The sequence below is a fragment of the Etheostoma cragini genome, chromosome 22, assembly GCF_013103735.1.
Source record: "Etheostoma cragini isolate CJK2018 chromosome 22, CSU_Ecrag_1.0, whole genome shotgun sequence".
NCBI classification, from domain to species: Eukaryota; Metazoa; Chordata; class Actinopteri; order Perciformes; family Percidae; genus Etheostoma; species Etheostoma cragini.
Window position 1 is genome coordinate 10803155 of NC_048428.1, and position 20426 is coordinate 10823580.

Genomic DNA, 20426 nt, shown 5'->3' on the forward strand with positions numbered 1-20426 from the left:
GCTTGTCGGAACAGTGGCCTGAAGAGAGATGAGGCTAATTCTCTTTATAAGGACAATAAACCCACAGGTCACCAAGGCCAAACACACTCACACACAAAGAATATATATTTGATATAAACACACACCGTAGCTTTCTTTTTAGAGTTGAGCCCCAGTTCAGAAAATAAAAGAGTGCAATAAAACAGTCCAGTTTATCATATCTCTCACTGCAATTGTGCTTCATCTAAAGTCAGCTTCAATCCCCTCCTGTAAATAAATGTGGCTCAGGAGATTTCATTGTCACTGATGGAATTTAACAAAGCAATATTGACAATGCAGCTTATTTTTCTGGAATAAAGAGGGAGATGTAATATTGTTTTATTCTCTCTTGCTTTTATTGTGATGTATTTCCAGGCACCACAAATGTAACCCATTTCTCTGCCATACTTGCTGTCTCATGCCAGAATAATTTATCCAAGGCAAAGAAACCAATATTACATTTCTTATTAAAAAGCAGTGATCCTTCACCTTTTATCCACTCATTAAAACACACATACACACACACACACACACACACACACACACGGAGGTGTTTGGGTGTCAACAGATGTGCTGAGAAGTACCTACGTCCACACAAACAGATTTACACACATAACACAATAAATGAATGCAAATGCAGCACTGCATCTGTGTTTAAGTAGATCTTGAAAATCACAGGTGTGATCTATGACTAAGTATGCCTGTCTGTCTCAGAGGCATTTACCATCCAGCTGTGTAAAACATGTTGAGCAAATAAATTACATTTGCCATGCAGCTGCTTGCTGTCAATATAAATCACGTTAATGTGACAAAAGCCTCAAACACTGAATGATTTAACAATCAATCACTTGCAGGGGGAAGGTGTTTGGACAGTTTAGTAACACAGCGCAATTGCCTTAACCAAAGTTTGTGTTTTGGTCTTCTCTTTGAGGGACACATTGAACATTGTGGTATTCAGACAGAAACCAGTAGGGACGTAACGTTGTATTTCTTGAAAGGAACTTACGAAAAAATGTTGTGTGTGTGTTTGCTCACCAGATGGGACACCCTACACGTGGTGGGTGGGTCGGGGCAGCGAGAAGCACTTCTACTGGGGGGGCTCAGGGCCTGGCATCCAGAAATGTGCCTGTGGCATCGACAGGAACTGCACTGACCCCAAATATGACTGCAACTGTGATGCTGACCACAAACAATGGTAAGTCTGAACTGCACGGAAATTGATTCACTCCCCTTCAGTTTCAGCTTTGCATTGACTTTAATTAAAGTCTGCAGACACAGCTGTCAGGGAAAAGTTTCCAGTCGCACGCACTGCAGTGGAGTATAGCGGGCCATACAGTAACATTCACAAGGCTGAGTCAGCACATCTGTTATTTACAACATTCTTCCTAATGCTGCTTTGAGCACCCAGCTGTATCTATCCTACTTTAGTTAAACAGATTTGCCCTATCATTATATATTATACTAACATCTGGGTTATTAGAGGCTCTGTGGCACATATAATGTCATATAGTGTTAGGTTTTTCAAACACAGTAGTTAGTTCACTTCATCCTAAAAGCCTTTTCACTTGTACAGATAAAATATATTGTTTAAAATTTCCACTTTAGTATGCTTTTCTATAGTCGACAACATGGCAATATTATGCTAGAATGGAATTACAGCGTGGTGTTTTTCACTAATACTCGTCCCTAAAACCATGGTCTAACTAGCTCTAGCTACAATACAAGAACAATATTTATTTCCATGTCTTCTTTATGGATCATAAACTGGTGGCAAAGATATCTTGTTTTAGCCTTGGTCTTTGTATGTAGCAATCAAGTGTATATTTGCAAAGTCAGCCAGAGACAGGGAGTTTTTAACCAGCTCAGGGACATGTTAATAAGCTTGCTAGCTAGTGCGAATTAAAGCTGCTGAAAAGACGCTGTCATTGCAGCGAAATGTACAGCCATCAACTAGATAAGAAGAAGCTGATAAGAAGCTACGTTTGTTTTCTTTAGTCTATCAAGGACTAAAAAAGTACTTATTTGCCACCATTATTGTAAATGGGTTATTAAAAAAATGCACCCGTCCAGTGCTAGAATGCAAAGCTTGTTAGGCATAGTAACAGTAACGAACTTGATTAAAACATTTGTGCTTTTCAACTACCTGGATACATTGTATGAAGTATGATCACTACTGGGATCTGCTCAGTATTACAAGTTTCTTTATCTGTCAGCTACAAAGCAATTCCAATGGAACAGTTAGGGGTTAAATGCCTTACTCAAAGCTTCTCCAGGGACAGAAGAGTGTTTGTCATTCAGCCCGCCCACAGATTCTCTCAGCTGGTCAGGGAACTGGTTGAACTTTTTTATTTTAATTTTATTTTAACAGTAGAAAAAGTTTTTCAAAGCACTGTACTTCAAATGTGCAATTTTCTTTTCAAAATAATCTCTGTTTAAAATGAAATTGTCAAGCTTGATGTACCTATGACGTTATTGTTATGTTTTATAAGCACATGTTCTGTTACAGAGAATGTATTGGGGTTCACATTCACATATAAAACATCTCTGAATCCCTGCATAAGCCCTAAAAAGAATAGAAGAATAGAACATCTTGAAAGACTGCAGTTGATAGCACTGATTGACCAACTGAACTTAAAGGTGCTCTAAGCTATGTCACGTGTGTTTTAGGCTAGAACATTTGATGTCACATACAGCCAACATCTCCTCACTATCCGCAAGCTGCCTGTCCCCAGAACACACTGTAAAAAAACGCGGTCTCTGTAGACAGCCCAGGGTCGGCAAACGTCAGTAAAAAGAAACTGTGCCCACCTGCACCACCAAAAATACAAAAACAGTGTTCCAGCCAATAAGTGACAAGAAGAATTTGGGGGTGGGGGTTGGGGGGTTAGTGTACGGAAGCACAGAAGGGAGGGGACGGGATGAGGAGGAGGGAGGGGCAAGCTAGTCTCGTTTTGTTTGAAAATACTTCTAACGTCAACAAGAAGTAACGTCACCCAACATCGCTTAGAGCACCCTTAAAAGTGACATCTGCCATACCCGTTGACTTTTTTGCTGAGACAATTTCCCTTCAGCCTTGAGAGCTTTGGATTCTGTGGAAACTTTTAAAAAAACACCTCAAGACACATCTTTTTAGACAAGCTTTTAACTAGCAATATGGCTTTGTATTTTATGCAATGCTGTTTTATTTGTTTTTACTGTAAAGCAGTTTGTGAGCCTTCTTGTCTGTGAAAGGTGCTACATAAATCAAGCTTACTTACTCTGCTGATACATGTTTGCATTAGTCTGTCAGCTCAGTGTCTGCCTTAGCTGGACGGTCTGATGAGTTGTCTAACTTCAAAGTGACTGAACCATGAATGCCAACATCAACGATGCGTTTATTCAAGAGGGATGTTTGCCTCCAAAACCAACAGTTTGTGTTTTGAAGCTCCTTTAGCCAGCTGATGGATATTCTCATTAAACCAATTGCATCACTGTCTGTGGGTGTGTGCATGTGTGTCCATACTGTTATGTTTGTTTGTGAGTAATTACTGAATGTTAGCAAAAGGGGGAAATTTCATTCACCTTCTTGTCTCCCTCTTCATCTCTAAAACTGATGAGATTACAAATAAATCTTACTCTGTCTGGTTCTCTCCATTAATAATGTATGCATTAATGTCTCATTGTTTGGCTGAGTGAGCTTATGAAATATTACCCATATAACTCTATTTCCACTCATTACCCATATTTTGGCAGTACATAGAACACACACACACACACACACACACGTGTATTCACACACAGACACTCATACACAAAGCCATAAATTAGATTGAACTGTTTAATTTTCAAACAGCAATGAATAACAATTAAAATCTAATAATTCTGTAAAGACTTTATAACAACATTTGTCAACATTTCATACTCAAATTCATTCCAACTTTTAAGACTGTGGTTGTAATGCTGTAATGTGTAATGTTTGTCGTATTGTTGTTGTATTATCAGTGGACTAGTGATACTAAGAGACATTATGCATGGAATGCTTTAAATATCACTCCATACATCCACTAACTGTAACAATTTATTCATGCATTATTATAACTGCTGCTTGAATTTTCAATTTCCTCGCAAAAGTCATCCCAAAAGGATTAATAAAGAGAAGTCTAAGTCTATGCACAAGGCAACATTGTTTTGATTATTCCGGAAATTCCATCCTTTAACCTTTTTGTTATGTTAAGTTGATGTAATATGCATCCACTCTGTTTTTGTGCCTTTCATTTATATTATTATTATTAGTAGTAGTAGTAGTAGTAGTAGTAGTAGTATTATAATAATAACATTATATTTTTATTATTAATAACGGCCTAAAATGCCCAAAAGAAAATCTTTAAAAATTGGATTATAACTAAAACATTATTATTATTAAAATAAACTGAAAGAAAGAAAAGAAAGAAAATGTATTTATACAAAAAGCATACTCATATATACACAAACAGTACTGTAAATACATAGAGACATATTCAAAGTACGTAAATATATAAAAGTAAACAAAAATGAAGTGAAAGTGTGCTATAACATAAGAACTACATAGTAGGCGCATATAGTGATAATTATTATTACAACTACCGTATGTAGGTAACCACCGTCTTATCTACCAAACCAAATTTAAATGTACACATATGCACATAAATTTATGTAAACACACAGACTGTATACTGCTACATATTTACAGTATACATATAATCACATAGACCCATGGACAGTTGAAACACGAGTTATGTTTAGTTACACTTATAAATGTGGTTATACTTCAATTTGAGCAGCATCTAACAGTATGTAGGAAACAGGTACACATGCCTAAGCACAATGCCACTGATCCAGATAGTATATGTATGTCTACAATGCTATACAAACAATACTCAAAAAACTAAAAAACACACTATGAGTTTTCCCTTAAAGCCAAGGAATTACTCTAAGAAACCAGTGTTGGCATAGTGGCATAGAGTGAAAGTGTCGCCATCTTATCACAAATGTGCAAAATTGAAGAAGGTATTTAAACAGCAAAAGCTGCAGAAATTGCAGATTGAGTAATCAAGGTGAAGAGACTAAAAAGTGTTTAACCTGGTTTCTCCTCTTCCCTCTTTCTCTGGGTGTCTCTTTTAACTTGTCTTACAGGAGAGAAGATTCTGGTCTCTTGGTATATAAAGAACACCTACCAGTCAGCCAGGTTGCCGTAGGTGACACCAACAGACCGGGCTCTGAGGCTAAGCTGACTGTTGGCCCACTCCGTTGCCAAGGAGATGGTAAGTGTTGTGTCATATCTACTGTAGAGTTCTTGATGCAACATTGGGCAGCAATCTTTAGTATTTTGACTGATGGGCAGCTTGGTAAATATGTAACCATTTCTAAATCCAGAAGGATTTCTGGCTTGGACAAACAAGCTTAAATTTGAGGGTGAATATATTGAGATGACAGACCAGGAACCCCTGGAGCTATGAGGTGTTCTAAATGTAATGAATGAATGATTGAATTAGGACCTTTTAGCTGAGACACACAGGAGGGTTCCTGCCGGAAGAAGCAAAGGTGCTCCAATTCACAAAGAGTGGAAAGGTCAGTAATGTAGCCAGCAGCTAAATCCCACTGTGCTTTAAAATGATCTAAACAGTCTTAAAAATAACTTTAAACCTTACAGGCTGCCTGCACAGAAAAATGAAAACTGCCGGATTAGCTGCAGGTGTAAAAAGGACCTTTGAGTGAGACAGGAGAGCTGGAGAGGAAATATGTGCCTTAATGACTTTCTCCAAGTAGAGTGGTTTCAAAAATAATTTTTAGCTGGTTGTAGAGGCATGTCTGCATAACTTTTGTGAACAGCTCATCAAAGGTTGAATCAAGAGAACACCTCAATTCACTTCCCCCCTTTTTGGAGCTTTAAAGGACATTTTCTTTACTGGATGTCAAGTCGGGAAAATCCTGGGTAAACAAAGTTAATGGTACTGGAGGAGACTGTTAAAATAGGTGGGTTTTTTAACGTGTGATCATTTTACTCAACAACAAAGGTCACTATACTTACTTGTAGTATTAAGTGGATTGCTCAATGATGACTGTTGAACCATGGCACAGTAGTGTTCTCTCTGAAATGCCAACACATTGCAAAACAGGTGAAGTAATACTGCATGGGCAGTGGAAGACCTAAAATAAATGAGATCATATTTCTCCTTTATCATTTGTCCAAAGGTCAACTGTGACCCTCAGAATAGCCGTCTTTTATGACTTAAGACCTCCTGTACATAAGAGGTACTGGTACTCTCTATTGGTTCCAAAAGACACATCCTCATGTCTGAAAGTCAGCAAGATACTGTAGAACCACATGTTTAGGGTGTCGGCCTATGCTCTGTGCCCTACAGAAAATAAATGAGTCCTCACTCTCCCTGCACTCAGCTTGACTCAACCTTTTTCAGTGAATTTTTCAGAGTAAAAATTACTCAAGCCAATGCTGGCTGTATCCATCACTATTGATGTATTCAGTTATGCTAGAGTACTGCAGGAAACTGAAAGGATCCTGTAATACTGGTGAGATAAGTGCTATACATGAATTTATGATAGCTGGTTACATTTTACACACTTGATATACCTGAATACTTGAATTACGACTTGAATAGGCTATTCCAAGTGGTGGTGTGCAATTCACTGAAGCTGCAAAGCGAGCTAATGATAGAACGCTTTAATATATATAATGGGTAGTTAATGATTATTACTGTTTTTAAAAGAGTAACAAATGATTAGTTACTGTTTTCCGGTAGTATAGTTACCCTTTTTCAGAAAGGTAGTTACTGTTTTTACTAATCATTTGTTACCCTTCTGAAAAAGAGTAACTACCCTTCTGTAAAACAGTAACTACCATTCTGGAAAAGAGTAACTAATAATGTGTTACCCAGTAACTACCTTTCTAAAAAACAGTAACTAATCATTCATTATCCTTTTGAAAAACAGTAGTTACCCTTCTGAAAATCACTAAGTAATCATTCATTATCCTTCTGATAAACAGTAACTACCCTTCTGAAATAGAGTAAGTAAGAATTTGTAACCCTGTAACTACCCTTCTCAGAAACAGTAACTACCCTTTTGATAAAGAGTAACTAATCATTTGTGGCCCTTCTGAAAACGTAACTACCCTTCTGAAAAACAGTAACTAATCATATGTTACCCTTCTGAAATCAGTAACTACTCTTCTGAAAAACAGTAACTAATCAGTTGTTACCCTTCTGAAAACAGTAACTACCCTTCTGAAAAACAGTAACTAATCAGTTGTTACCCTTCTGAAAAACAGTAAATACCCTTCTAAAAAAACGTAACTAATCAGTTGTTACCCTTCTGAAAACGTAACTACCCTTCTGAAAAACAGTAACTAATCAGTTGTTACCCTTCTGAAAAACAGTAACTACCCTTCTGAAAAACAGTAACTACCCTTCTGAAACACAGTAACTACCCTTCTGAAAAACAGTAACTAATCAGTGGTTACCCTTCTGAAAACAGTAACTACCCTTCTGAAAACCAGTAACTAATCATATGTTACCCTTCTGAAAAACAGTAAATACCCTTCTAAAAAAACGTAACTAATCATTTTTTACCCTTCTGAAAAACAGTAACTAATAATTTTGTTTCTCTTTCAAAACAGTAACTAGTCATTAACTACCTATTCTTTTGGGTATCTTATTGTAAAGTGTTACCGGTTAATGATTTGGTGATTATCTCTCTCTTTGCTCTAGTGGGGATGCCTCTGACTGCAGTCATGGTTACATGGTCTACTGTGCTTACACATGTCGTACCTGCACATTGCAACAATTTGGAAGTTTTCAAATACTTTCTTCAAAAAAAAACATTCACCCTGCTGTATGAGTGCCCCACCTGTTGCAGCATTCATAATATTCTATCATAGATGTTGCTCAGCTTCCACACATCCAGTCAGTGAGGTGATGGCAATAGTTACACTTTTCAAAGAGTTAATTCCAAAAAAGCTAACAAAAAAGTGTCACAGTGGTTAAGTCATGCAGTATAGGCGACTTTATTCTACCTTAACAAATGAACAAAGCGGTAACTTAAACAACCATTACAATTGAAAGGGAAAGAGTACTGTGATTATCTTCACTCTCCTCATGTTGAAGAATTGTTTGCCTCTTTCTTCAAGCCTAATCCCAGTGAAAATGAAAAGTTGTTCATATGTACTGTACAATACATTCAGACATTGACAGCCAAACGTTTGGAAAGTAACATGCCCTCTTTTAATGATTAGAATTTGCTGCTGATGGTTTGAATATGCTCTTAATTAAAAGCTATCGTGAGGAAGAACAAGAGAAATCTTTTCATGCATACCTGAGTATGATTGGGAACATTGTTATTCTGGGGTTGCACTTGAGTGTGAAAATAACACATTGCTCATGCTCACATGGTGCCGATCATTCAAAGGAACAGTTGCTTTATCATGACTTGGCTTTCTGTTGTGAAAAGTGACTATGGTATGTGTGTGGGTTTTTGTGCACTCATGCATACGTGTGTTTTTGAGTCTGCAGGCACATGCATTTGGTGTGTCTCTGTGTGTGTGTGTGTGTGTGTGAGACCAGATAACGTTTCAGAAAGAGACATTCCATCTAAACACTCCTCTCATCCTTTTATTCTCTTCTGTCTAGTCCTTGTAGTTTTGGTTATGTCTCAGGTAAACATCAGATATTAGATACTGCAGAAACACACAAACACACCCTGTGAGGCAGTTTAATCTTTGCTGTTTCTCTTCCTGTCTATTCTTCTAATCAGTGCTGGCACACTGCTCTCTGTGGGACTTTGGGTCAACTGGAAGACACACACAGAGTTGGCCGCTCTATCATATTGATCACTTCTCTTTCCTACAAACTCATGTGCCTGTGCTGTTTCCCTTTGTCCTGAACCTAGCCGTGTTCTGTCAGTCCTGCAGTGTTTGTGCCAGATCACGTGAATTATGCATTACATTGCTTGCATGACATTGCTGATGCATGCTACAGTATACTTGGCAAAATTAAACATTTCTCTTTCTGAATCTGAGTGGGTTTTCATACAAACTCCAAAAATTCAAATGGATAATGAAAACCTTATCCTAGGGATGTATTGCCACACCACCATAAGGAATAACTCCTATTACAAGGGGATATTCAGTAACTGCAGGGCTGGAAAACACACATCATCTTGTGAAGCACACCAAAACACCCAAAACTGTTGTTTTCTATGTGTCATGCACACCAGGATTGTCAGCAAGCCAACTTGAAGATGAGCGGACAGATGCAGCAATTTTATTACATTTGCACCCCCGGATCAGAAAATTCTTTGACTGCTTATTCTGTTTGGTGTGTCTGTGTGTGTGTGTGTGTATATGCTATTGGCATCAATTGCCACACTGCAAATTAGGCAATGCAACATGGCCGGCACGTGTTGCACTTAAGCCTTTTTGCGGCCCAAGTACAATCTGTTGGGAAGCTCCTTGGGGGCCGCTAGGAGCTAAGGAGCTGATTTGTTTGCTTAATATGCATCATGCGTCTTCAGGAGTTTTTCTCTTATCCCTGCTGATTGTGACCTAAACACAAAATAGACTACAGCTACAGTAAAAAGGCTATGTATCATGTTTTTCTTTAATCTGGATCAAGTTAACCAAACTACAGCTCTGAAAGCAGCCTCAATCTGATCTGATTATCTTATTTATTACTCGCTGAATGGATTCAAATTCAGAATGAATTCCTTAATCAAGTGGTTTTGTCTTTTGAGATTGCCTCAGCCATTCTCATCCTTGTTCTTTATTTATTTATTTTTTTATCTCATAGGATAAAGTAGATCAAGACATGGAGAGGAAGTAATGTTGGAATTGGCTGTGTGATGTAACAAAGTACCAGAATAATTTGTGAAAACTAATAACCTTTGGAGAGGAAAAGCAAACATGGATTTAATCTTTAGTGCAGGGCAGCATGATCATTACGATAATACAGCTTCATATATTTTCCTTTGACTGGTCATTTTTCATACTAAAGGGAATAATAGAGTAGTGCTATGCGATCTCAGTGTTATGTGAGTGTAGATATGTGCATTGTGCATGTAAAACAGTTTAAAACTACAAAGGAATATACTGTAGCTAAGAATACTATGGCTATGGTTTACTCTCACGCAGAGATTATTTCAGTCCGTTCATCCATTCATCCGGGAGACAGGAAGTGACCTTGTTCTGTCGAGGGTGCAGAACATGACAGGACACCTGCCCTCACTCCGCGTCAGTGTCACACTGATTATGGTCCCTTCATCAACAATCTCCTGCGTCTCTCACTAATGTCCCTTTATCACAGAGCTGCCAACATACAAACCATTATTTAATGACCCGTGCCATCACATCTGTTTGTATGTGTGGTTCTTTCATGTAGCAGTATGGCAGACACAATTACTAAAGATGGATCCTTCTGTCACTTGGAAGGAGTCCTACACTCTTTATATTACTCTATTATCCACTGTGTGTGTTTGAGTGTGTTTCAGAGACAAAGAGAGAGTTATCCGCTTTTGAGTGACCAAATTAACAAACTTACTTTAAAGTGAAGATGACTTTGAGGAATGTTTGCAATAGTGCTGGCCAAGACACCGAAACATGGAGCATACATTATATATTGGCCCATTAAGGCACATTAAACATATATTAAAATGTTCACACGTGAATAGGTACTCCGTGTATGATTGATGCTTCTCATACAGTGCACGGAGCTCTGTCTCAGTAAGAGCAATGATGATTGGCTGCCATATAATGGGTTTTCATAGGCAAATGACTAATGTATTGGGCAGTCAGGGAAGGTTTTAGTAAAGAGGTGTGTGTGTGTGTGTGTGTGTGTGTGTGTGTGTGTGTGTGTGTGTGTGTGTGTGTGTGTGTGTGTGTGTGTGTGTGTGTGTGTGTGTGTGTGTGTGTGTGTGTGTGTGTGTGTGTGTGTGTGTGCGCGCGCGCGCGCGTGCGCACGGGGGGTGCTCTGGCATGTGTGTACGTGCGCCAGCATTAATGAAGCCCATTTCCATGGCTAGTTTAATGTCAGCCTATACAGTCACATGCAGACAGAGAGGAATTAGTCCCATTTATTGATGTTAAAAGGGTTTGGACATTTTAATAGATGGAAGTGAAAATAAATGACAGCAAATGATGCAAAGCAGTATGTGTTCTGTGTAATGCACCTGCTATGAGACATGCTTGGCCTCATGACTGACCACAAATGAAAACTTGTAAGGGTCACCAATGATAGCTCAAAAGTAATTAATTGGTTTGTGCACATTTGTACATATAATGTATTAGTAATTGATGTGATTCTAGCAGGCTTTTTAAGACATTGAGGGGCTGGTGTGCATTACATTGGGCTCATTACTTTTGTATTTAAAACTGTAATACTTGTAGGTTTAAACAGACATTCTAAATGTAAAAATGTGGGTTAAAGTCAAATCCATTTGTGTTTTCTCCTAGTTGCTCACTCTAACTCTGTTACTTTTACTATTTTCTGAGCTTTTTGCAGGACATTTACTCTACACTATTGTTATTTATTAACATATTGAACATTTTCAGTGACAATCTGCTAAAAAATAAAAAAGATGAGCTTTTGTATTACATTAATATTGTAAATGCAGCTTATCAAGAGTAGATGTGTAACTGCCTACACAGCTAGGACTCAATGGACAGAACAGGTCACCAAAAACAGTCGACAAAGCTGTAAATGCAAAGGTCAGTTATATAAAAATAGTTTACATAGAATGAATAAAAGATGATGTTGGGGCACATGCTCAACCAGGTGAGCCACAAGGGTTCCCCCCAAGATTGTTTCTAATCCCCATCATATGGTATGTATAACACATATAATACTATGTGTGCATACCACTTGGTAGTTTTTACCCAAAGTACTTAACAGTTCCATACTGTATGCACATACAAATTTTAGCATAGCCTAATATTTATGAAAAAGACAGCTTACACATATTTCTTTCTCTAATGATTGTTTATACACGAGAAATAATTTTCTTATATATAATTAAGTAAATAACAGATGATATTTTTCTTTCTGTCTTTTATTTCCTGTAGTCTCTCCATGCATATTGTCGATTAGATCTCTCAAGGTTTAATGCTAAAAATGTATGGCCAGCAACTTAATCACAGAGTGAGCTTGATAAAGGATTTGCAGGTGATAAATGAAAAAGTTTCAAATGCTATATATTCTGTTAACATACAGAACCTAGAACAATTACACAAAGATCAGATGAAATAACGGTCTCAATGAAAATTTAGAAATGAGCATGGCAGATGTATTGTGCCATATACTAATACATTTCAGAACTATATATACTGTATGTAGGTTCAAGTGTTGAACAATGATATCTGAGCCATGCCCTGAGGGATGACACTATTCTTAGTCCTTTGATGAAAAAGCCCTGAACAACTTTTGCATCTGAAGTAGGTGGAAGAATAAGTAGCAAGTGGAAAAGTTAAATGAGATAGCACAGCAGTGATAGCTCTGAAGAAACTAAGGAATTTGTGCTCTATCAAGCCTGGGTTCCAAATTTCACGATCTACAGTCATAATGCACCTCAGAGTGTGTACATACAGCATGTGTGAAGATGAGGTTATTTAGCTTATTATTAAGAAGCTCAATTGTGGTAGAAAATGTTGTCTATTATACCTACAGCCAACAGTGTACATGAATTTATATATTTATTTATATGAATGTGTGCATGTTTCTGTCGGTGCCTGTAAATGCCCTAATTAATGACCTGAGACAGTGCAGTCAGTCATGCATACCATCTGCTAGTACTGGCACATAACCCATCTGGTCAAGCATGGACGGATGAATCATCTTGTTGGCTTCCAGACCCAAACTTCACCTTGTCTCTCACATCATGTTACATCTACAGTTCAGTGGGCTTGAGTTTTTTTTTTCTTTCTTTTTTTACACAAGTACCTGTGGCCTAATCCAGAAGTCAGCAGCTGTGTTAATTTTTTTACGTTCAAATCAGATGTCCAAAACATGCTTGTAAAGAACATCTACTTATTTAGCGCAGAAAAAGTGATAACAGATGGTAAAGATTTTTGGGGTAGCTGCAGATGTGCTCAGTTTTTTCTTGGTTACGCTCAGGATTCATCTCTATTCATCCCTGCAAGGGAGTTGAACTTGTGTTGTCTGGTTGAAGTGTGGTTCTTGGTTTACTTAGAATGGTTTGCATGTTTAATGGTGACCATGATCACTATCTTTGTTTTGCATTTTAACATGCTAATAATAGGTAATTAGCGTTAACAAGTGCAGGTGACAATGGGGGATGTTGTTAATTTGAAGGTATTTGGTCATAAACCTAAGTACTGGAAATACTGAAGGTTTTGACCTGACGATGTTGCTAGCTAAGAAGTTAATGGATTACTAGTTATTATAAATTGAGGGCGGGCTTTGGGGGGGGAGCATGTTTGTACTAAATGTCATGAAAGTCTATCCAATAGTTGCTGAGATATTTTATTCTGGCCCAAGGTGGTGGACGCAACAGGCCAACAGAGAAGCATTGTCATTCACAGAGCCTTGCCACTAGGATGGCTAAAACGTTTCACAAATTTGGTTTAACAAAACTTACAGTATCTATACATCAAACATGATCCCATTCATTTCACCTTTAAAACTGCATGTCAAGTTGTTGCTATATTGTAGGCTCCATGGTCACTACACCAACAAACCAGAACATAAAAACTATAAATCCTAATGTTGTTGTTTGGTGTACCTCATTTATCTGCATCTGTTTGGTAGGCACTTACTGGATTTTGTATTATCACATGCTGCTAACTGATAGCCATCCTCGCATCAAGGTAGAAGTGATCTTTCCACACAGTGCTGATTTGCCATGGCCTTGTATGCATTGTGAAGCATTTTAAATAGTGATTAAATGTAAGATGCTCTGGGATAGGAGGTATTGGAGGCTACAACCGAGCAACCAAAGACTCCCAAGACAATAGAGCATGTGGTCTAAATAAAAAGAAGAAAGAATATGAAAAGGAATCAACCATCACTCTGCTTCTCAAGTAAATGAACTTAAGTGTCTATCAATCAAATAGCTATGCAACAGAGGCCATATAATGTACATCCTGAAGATCTGAGATACTCATGGGTTGTTATTGTCTTCAGCAGTGCACCACACATTGAGAATAAGGCCATCGAGGAGAGGAAGTGAGGATGTGAATTTCTGCATGGCCGTCTCCTTGAGAACCAAGTAGACAGAGAAAAATGGCTTCTGAAGAAAACCACTTTCTTTTGAAAAACGGCTGTTGACATGACTCCTAAAAAGCCTTTTAGGCTCTTGTTTTTTATATACTGGAATTCTTTTAAATATGAATACATCAGGGAGAATAGCTTGATTGAACATTGGAGGTTATAGTAACACATGAATGAACTCTCTGTCTCCCAAGGCTGTTTGGTTTTGCAGGCAGCTCAGTTCATATCAAACTAATTTTATAGAACTTTGGTCAATAAATCTTTGGCATTAACTTAATTTGCCTTGCCTTTAAGCATGTTACCAGTGTAGTATTTGTGGTGTCTTAGCCAGACATTTATGTGCTGGATCGGTTGAAACATTTGTTTGATGAACATTTCAACATGGTAGTGATAAATGTGCCACAGAGCTTAGCCAACCAGTTTACTCTGTGGATCTGGCACAGGGGCAATCAGAGGTTTATGATTTGGCTTCCATGTTTATTCCTCTAACAGCGTTTTTTCTCCAACACTCAGTTTCTGTCAACCCCCTGATGTTTTGTTCTCCTTTCTTCCTCACACCATAGATCCATGTCGAGATCGTTCTCTCTAACCTCCTCCCACTTCCCTCTTTTCCTCTTGTTCTCTCTCCCTCCTTCTGAAGAGTGACTCGCCTCCAGGCTGTATTTCTATATCCTTGTGTCCTTCTTGCTTCTGTTCTCTTAAGGTCTCATTCTTTGCATACAAATAGATATCACAGCACATCAATTTTTTTTAAAGTTGTTACTGTATTCATGATGTCATGTTTGTACTGCGAGGACTGATTTTGTTTATGCAGTATGCACAAAAGAAAATCATTTGTGTATGCACATCAATATGCTTTTCAGCTCTACTACTGTAACTTTCTGGTAATTTTTTGAATCCTTTGAATCCCTGCACATCCTTTGCAATCACTAAATAATTGTGCATCTGACTTGTACCAAATATGTTGCTTTTCTTGCTATGATAAACAACATAGTAGACATTATTATTTGTTTCTCTGGCCTCTGCAGACTTCCTCCTGTTTAGTCCTCAATTAACCCCGTTCAATAATTGGCTGTGCCTCCCGTAGAGAAATCAGCAGTATTCCAACTTCAAACACACTAATCACAAAGACAGCATCAGTAGGTGGTCGCATGTGCCTGTGAGTGAGTGAGTGAGTGAGTGTGTGTGTGTGTGTGTGTGTCTGTGTGTGTGTGTGTGTGTGTGTGTGTGTGTGTTGTGCTCGGCTGCTATCTGCCCTTGCCCCTGGTGACAGGATGTGAGGCAAGGAGGAGAGGGGAGAAGCTCAACCCTGTCATTGGGGAGCACTTATCACACAGAGCCAGGAGAAGCACACACAAACACACAGAGATGCATAGACACGGTTGCATGCCTACTGTACACTTAGTCATGTACTTACACAAAAAAAAAAAACATACGACATGTATGTGAACACATGGGCACACATAAATTGGTACAAACTCGTACTTGAAAGGGGAGAAAGGGGTGGTTGAAAATATGAAACAATTAACTGATCCAGAAAAAATTGACTCATCATAAATTGAATATCTGTAGGTCTGAGACTGTTGACAATGTAATCTTGAGCTCGGAGAATTAGTGATTTCATCTTGTAGATGCCAATTACATTAATGCTTAGTTGCACGTCTTGGTTACACACATATTTCTCCCCCCTCAGTTCCCCACTGCTCAGGTTCACCGGGCATCCAGGGTTATTCTGGGGGTCTGAGACCGATCCTCCAACGCATCGATGAGATCTCACACAGCTTATACCACATTAGCTGTCACTTTCCCCCGCTTCCTCCTGCCCCTCATACGCCAGCTGCTCCTCCTCCTCCTCCTCTCCTGTCATCTGCCCTCTGCGTGACTTTTTTTCTCCTCTATTCCATCACCTCTTCAATATTCTATCCTCTCACCCGTGCCTGGCCTTCTGTCTTCTCTTCTCAGCTTTCCTCTTCACACTGCCTTCTCCTCTGCTCTTCCTCCCCCCCCCCTTCTTTTCCTCACTATTCTTCATCTTCCTTGAGTGATAGGAGCGAGAGAGAGACATGGCAAGGAGAGAGGAGAGGGGACAGCAGAGAAGTCACTTCATCAACCACAGTCTGATAATTCATCAGCAGCTGTTTAGCATGCTGCTACTTTGTCTTCATTAGCAGCCGCTGGTTTCACTTCATAAGTCATTAGAAAAGTTGTTATCAAAAATCCTGCAGCACTGTATCCATTAAACATTGTCCCCTTTCTCAGATTTAGAAGAAAAGAAATGGTCTCTCTCTTATGATATTATCAACCTTAGATTGAATAGTTTTGAAGTTGCAGGAAATTACAGGCCGTGTTGAAACCTCCGCTCCAGAGTTTTAGGTGATGAAATAATTTCTGCTGAGGAGATATTAAATGAGCCACATTAGACACTGGACATGAGATAACATTGTTGTATCCCGAATGGATTTGCAGCTCTTTGGAATGACATGAAAATGGATGCATAACCATTTGAAATAAAACCATTTCTACAATGAATTTATTCTGAAGCTTATCAGTTTGGAATGGGTTTTTTGTGTGGGCTATGTGCGTTGCAGTGCTGATGGACGGTACAGTACAGTAGGGGCATGCCAGATGGCCTGGTCCGGAGTTGTGATTCTATCTATTTTTCCACAGATAACTACTGGAACGCTGCATCATTCACCACACCGTCATCCTACCTGCACTTTGCCACTTTCCAGGGTGAGACCAGCGCCGACATCTCCTTCTATTTCAAGACCAGCGCACCCTACGGTGTCTTTCTGGAAAACCTGGGCAACACCGACTTTATCCGCTTGGAGCTCAAATGTAAGATGCATCTAAGTGATTGTTTGTGTGCATGTGAGTCATTTCTCTCTCTGTCTGTCGCTCTTACTCTCTCTCTTACTCTCTCTCTTACTCTGACTCTTTATCTAACCCAGTGTTAAGTTTTATCCAGCGCTGGCTGCAATCCTTCACCACACACACACACACACAGAGGATCTCATACACACACACGGTGATGCACTTGCACACATAGGCAGCAGTCAATTGCCTTACTGATTATGTCGCACTACTTTGTGTGATTGCAAGAGAGAGCAATCATTTATTTAAGGTAATTGGTGTGTGTAATAATTATGTCCATTATAAACCTCTGCTTAACCAAATCACCCATTTTCAGGGTTGACAAAACACAAGCTCTCTCTCTCTTTCTCTCTCTCTCTCTTTTACATGCACGCACGCACAAACACACACACACACACACACACATACACAAACACAGGTAAACTTGAGTGTGTACCTGCACATGTTCAAGAGACAGAAGTCTTCCCACTCAGAAAGCATGTGCAGTTATACATCAAATATTCTTTTCAATAAAAAATAAATAGCTCAAACATTCAATTGATCTGTTTTTTGTTTACTCTGAGGACAGAATCACTACATTTTTCTTACTTGACGTTCTCTAGCTAGAACCTAAAAATGAGATGAGCAACATAAGATGTGTTTAGATATTTATTTGACATATTAGAATAAGAGGTGTGGCCTGTTTATTTTAGCAAAACTTATCTTTCACAAGCTTCTCAAGCCAAAATACCAGAGGTCAAAACTACAGTCTGTTCCTCTAAACCCTGACAGATTTACAGGATCTCACAGTGGAATGAGAAAAAAGCAATACGTTTGAACACACTGATAACTATTTAGTAAAGCATAAAGTTACATCAGCTGTTATAATGCTTCAAATATGGAGAAGGCCTTCGCAGTATGTGTTCCCTCTGTGGGCTCAGCTGAAGTGAGGAAGAAGACCTGGAAAACCACAGCCTATGATAAGAGGAGATAATTACCAAGCTGACATGGAATCCGTTGAGAATAACTGATGAAAACATTGCCTGCAGTGTTTTGCACATCCATTACAGCTAACTGTTTGTGATGGGCTGAAAGAGATAAACACACTGAACAGCCCAATGGCTAGGGTGAACACATTTAGCTGTCTGCTTCACTCCACCTATGGGTTGAAGGGAGCTTTTGGGCCAGAATATGGTGCCAACCGCAGTATCCCCTCAACAACAACAGTCAGATGGAGTTCAGCTTCACAGCTTGTGGAAGCCATCACTCCTTTGGACAATTACAGACACAACAATCTCCTCAAATGCCCAATGACATAAAGACCTGCGTCTATCACCGAGAGTTTGGCCAGCTGACAGGCTTGTAGATGTTTTGGAGCCCGATGTTGGAGGCACAGTCTATGGTGTCTGTTCCACTGGACTCTTCCCCTTGCCTCCTCTGGCTTGACCATGATGTTCTTGCGTCAGATGATGTCATCAGCAGACGATAAAAGAGCAACTACTTGGTGAGTTTAATATTTTATCATCAATTATTAAAGAGTAATGCTGCTATAAAAATACTTTGTGCACCCTATTCCACGTTTTTTTGCACAACTTCTAACAGAAAATCGTTTCTTAAATTATGGATAGATATGAAATGAAACCACATGCGTGTGGGTACATTTTACAGGAGACTGTTTAATAAAGGTATAGTTGTATATAACTTTGTCTTGAATATAACCATATGTGTATATATATATTATCTGTTATCTATCCATTCATATATAATATATAATAATATATGCTTTCAGATCTTGTAGCAGCAGAGATGGAAAGATCCCCACGTCCTGAAAGCCGCAGACAAGAAGAGAGGCAGGAGCCCATCCCTAAGACATCACAGCTTTTCTGATAGACACAAAAGCAACCATGGCACCAGTTGAGAGGGTGTTCAGTCATGGGGGCCTTATTGTGCTAAGTCACTTTCAGATTTGATATTCTTGAGATGCAACAGAACTGTTGTATAAATAGACACACACCAAAATAATCTTGTTGAAATTATGCCTGCACCTTTGCAATGGGTCTCTAAATCTTACTTGTAATTTGTATTACTAGAGTGCAATTTTTATTATTCCACCTTGTTGGTTGTAGTCAATGGATGAAAAAAAGTAACAAAGTATTTGCATCAAAATACATCTAAAATACATCAAAACACCTCAGGTTAACTTGCACTTGCAGTAGTTTTTGTTAAATGCTATTTTCCATTTTCATATTTCAATTGATTTTCAATGAGGCAATGTTGAGTTGACTTTACAGTTTAAATTAAAAAATTCAGTTTTTCTCCACTTTTCTTTGTCTCTCTACCTCGTGCCGTTTCTATGCTATAAACCCTTACTAAATGGATGAAATACAAAAAGGAGACAATGCTCTTGGACTAGACATATTAAGTCAAATAAATGGAAGAGATGGCAACAGAAGAGAATAAGGTGTTTAAAATCCCAAAATAAATGGGATAGCTTTGCACCAGCCCATTTCACATTCTCTCAGTCCTGTCTAAGACTTATGATTGACATGTCAGGCAGTAAGTTTCTGTTTCTTGGTCAAATTAACATCCCAGTGGCCTTGCTGATCAAGAATGGTAATCTCAGGCTTCAACTTAATTGCATAGCTGAATTGTAAAGGGGGGTTCACGGCACAGCATGGCTGTCAATAGATGACTAATTGCATTTCATTGTGATTCAAAGGGATTTTTACAATGGGTGTAAAAAAGTGCTCCCTTACCATTTTCTGCTGGTGGGCCTGTCCCGCCATCTTGTGACAAAATGCCAACCAGTGAATGAACACACACCACCAATGCATGTAAACACTTATTACTGCAGAAGCAAAACAATGTACTGAAGCTATACTGTACATGCAAGTACAGGGAGAAGGGAGTGCGTGTGTGCATGAGGGCGTGCGTGCGCACTTCGAGGCTCTCAAAATGCCCCCACATTGATTTCCACTCTCCTCTCCCTTGCTATAATCTTGCATTTTGCCTAGAGCACACAGTAAGCCACACACTCCCAAAGCAACTTGCATGCACACACGCACGCTCACACACATACACATAAACACACATATAATCTCTGCCCACTTGCTGGTGCAAAAACTGCATCTGCTGCAATCCGGTCAAGGCATGAAATGAATAGCATTAGGCCAGCATAGCCTAGCTGTGCCATTCCAGGAGCTCAGAGCATATACACACACTTCCAGATACACACACACACACACACACACACAAACACACACACACACACACACACACACACACACACTACATTGTACAAAACAC

General features: G+C 38.9%; 1 protein-coding gene across 2 annotated transcripts in view; it reads left to right on the forward strand.

Annotated features, from left to right (window-relative positions):
- Window positions 1–20426, forward strand: part of cntnap2a (contactin associated protein 2a) — a 322443-nt gene that overhangs the window by 263735 nt on the left and 38282 nt on the right. For both annotated transcript variants that reach the window (XM_034861583.1, XM_034861584.1), the window contains exons 16-18: window positions 1057–1213; window positions 5170–5297; window positions 16935–17105. In XM_034861583.1, the coding sequence (XP_034717474.1) occupies window positions 1057–1213; window positions 5170–5297; window positions 16935–17105 (456 nt within the window). The remainder of the gene's footprint in view (window positions 1–1056; window positions 1214–5169; window positions 5298–16934; window positions 17106–20426) is intronic.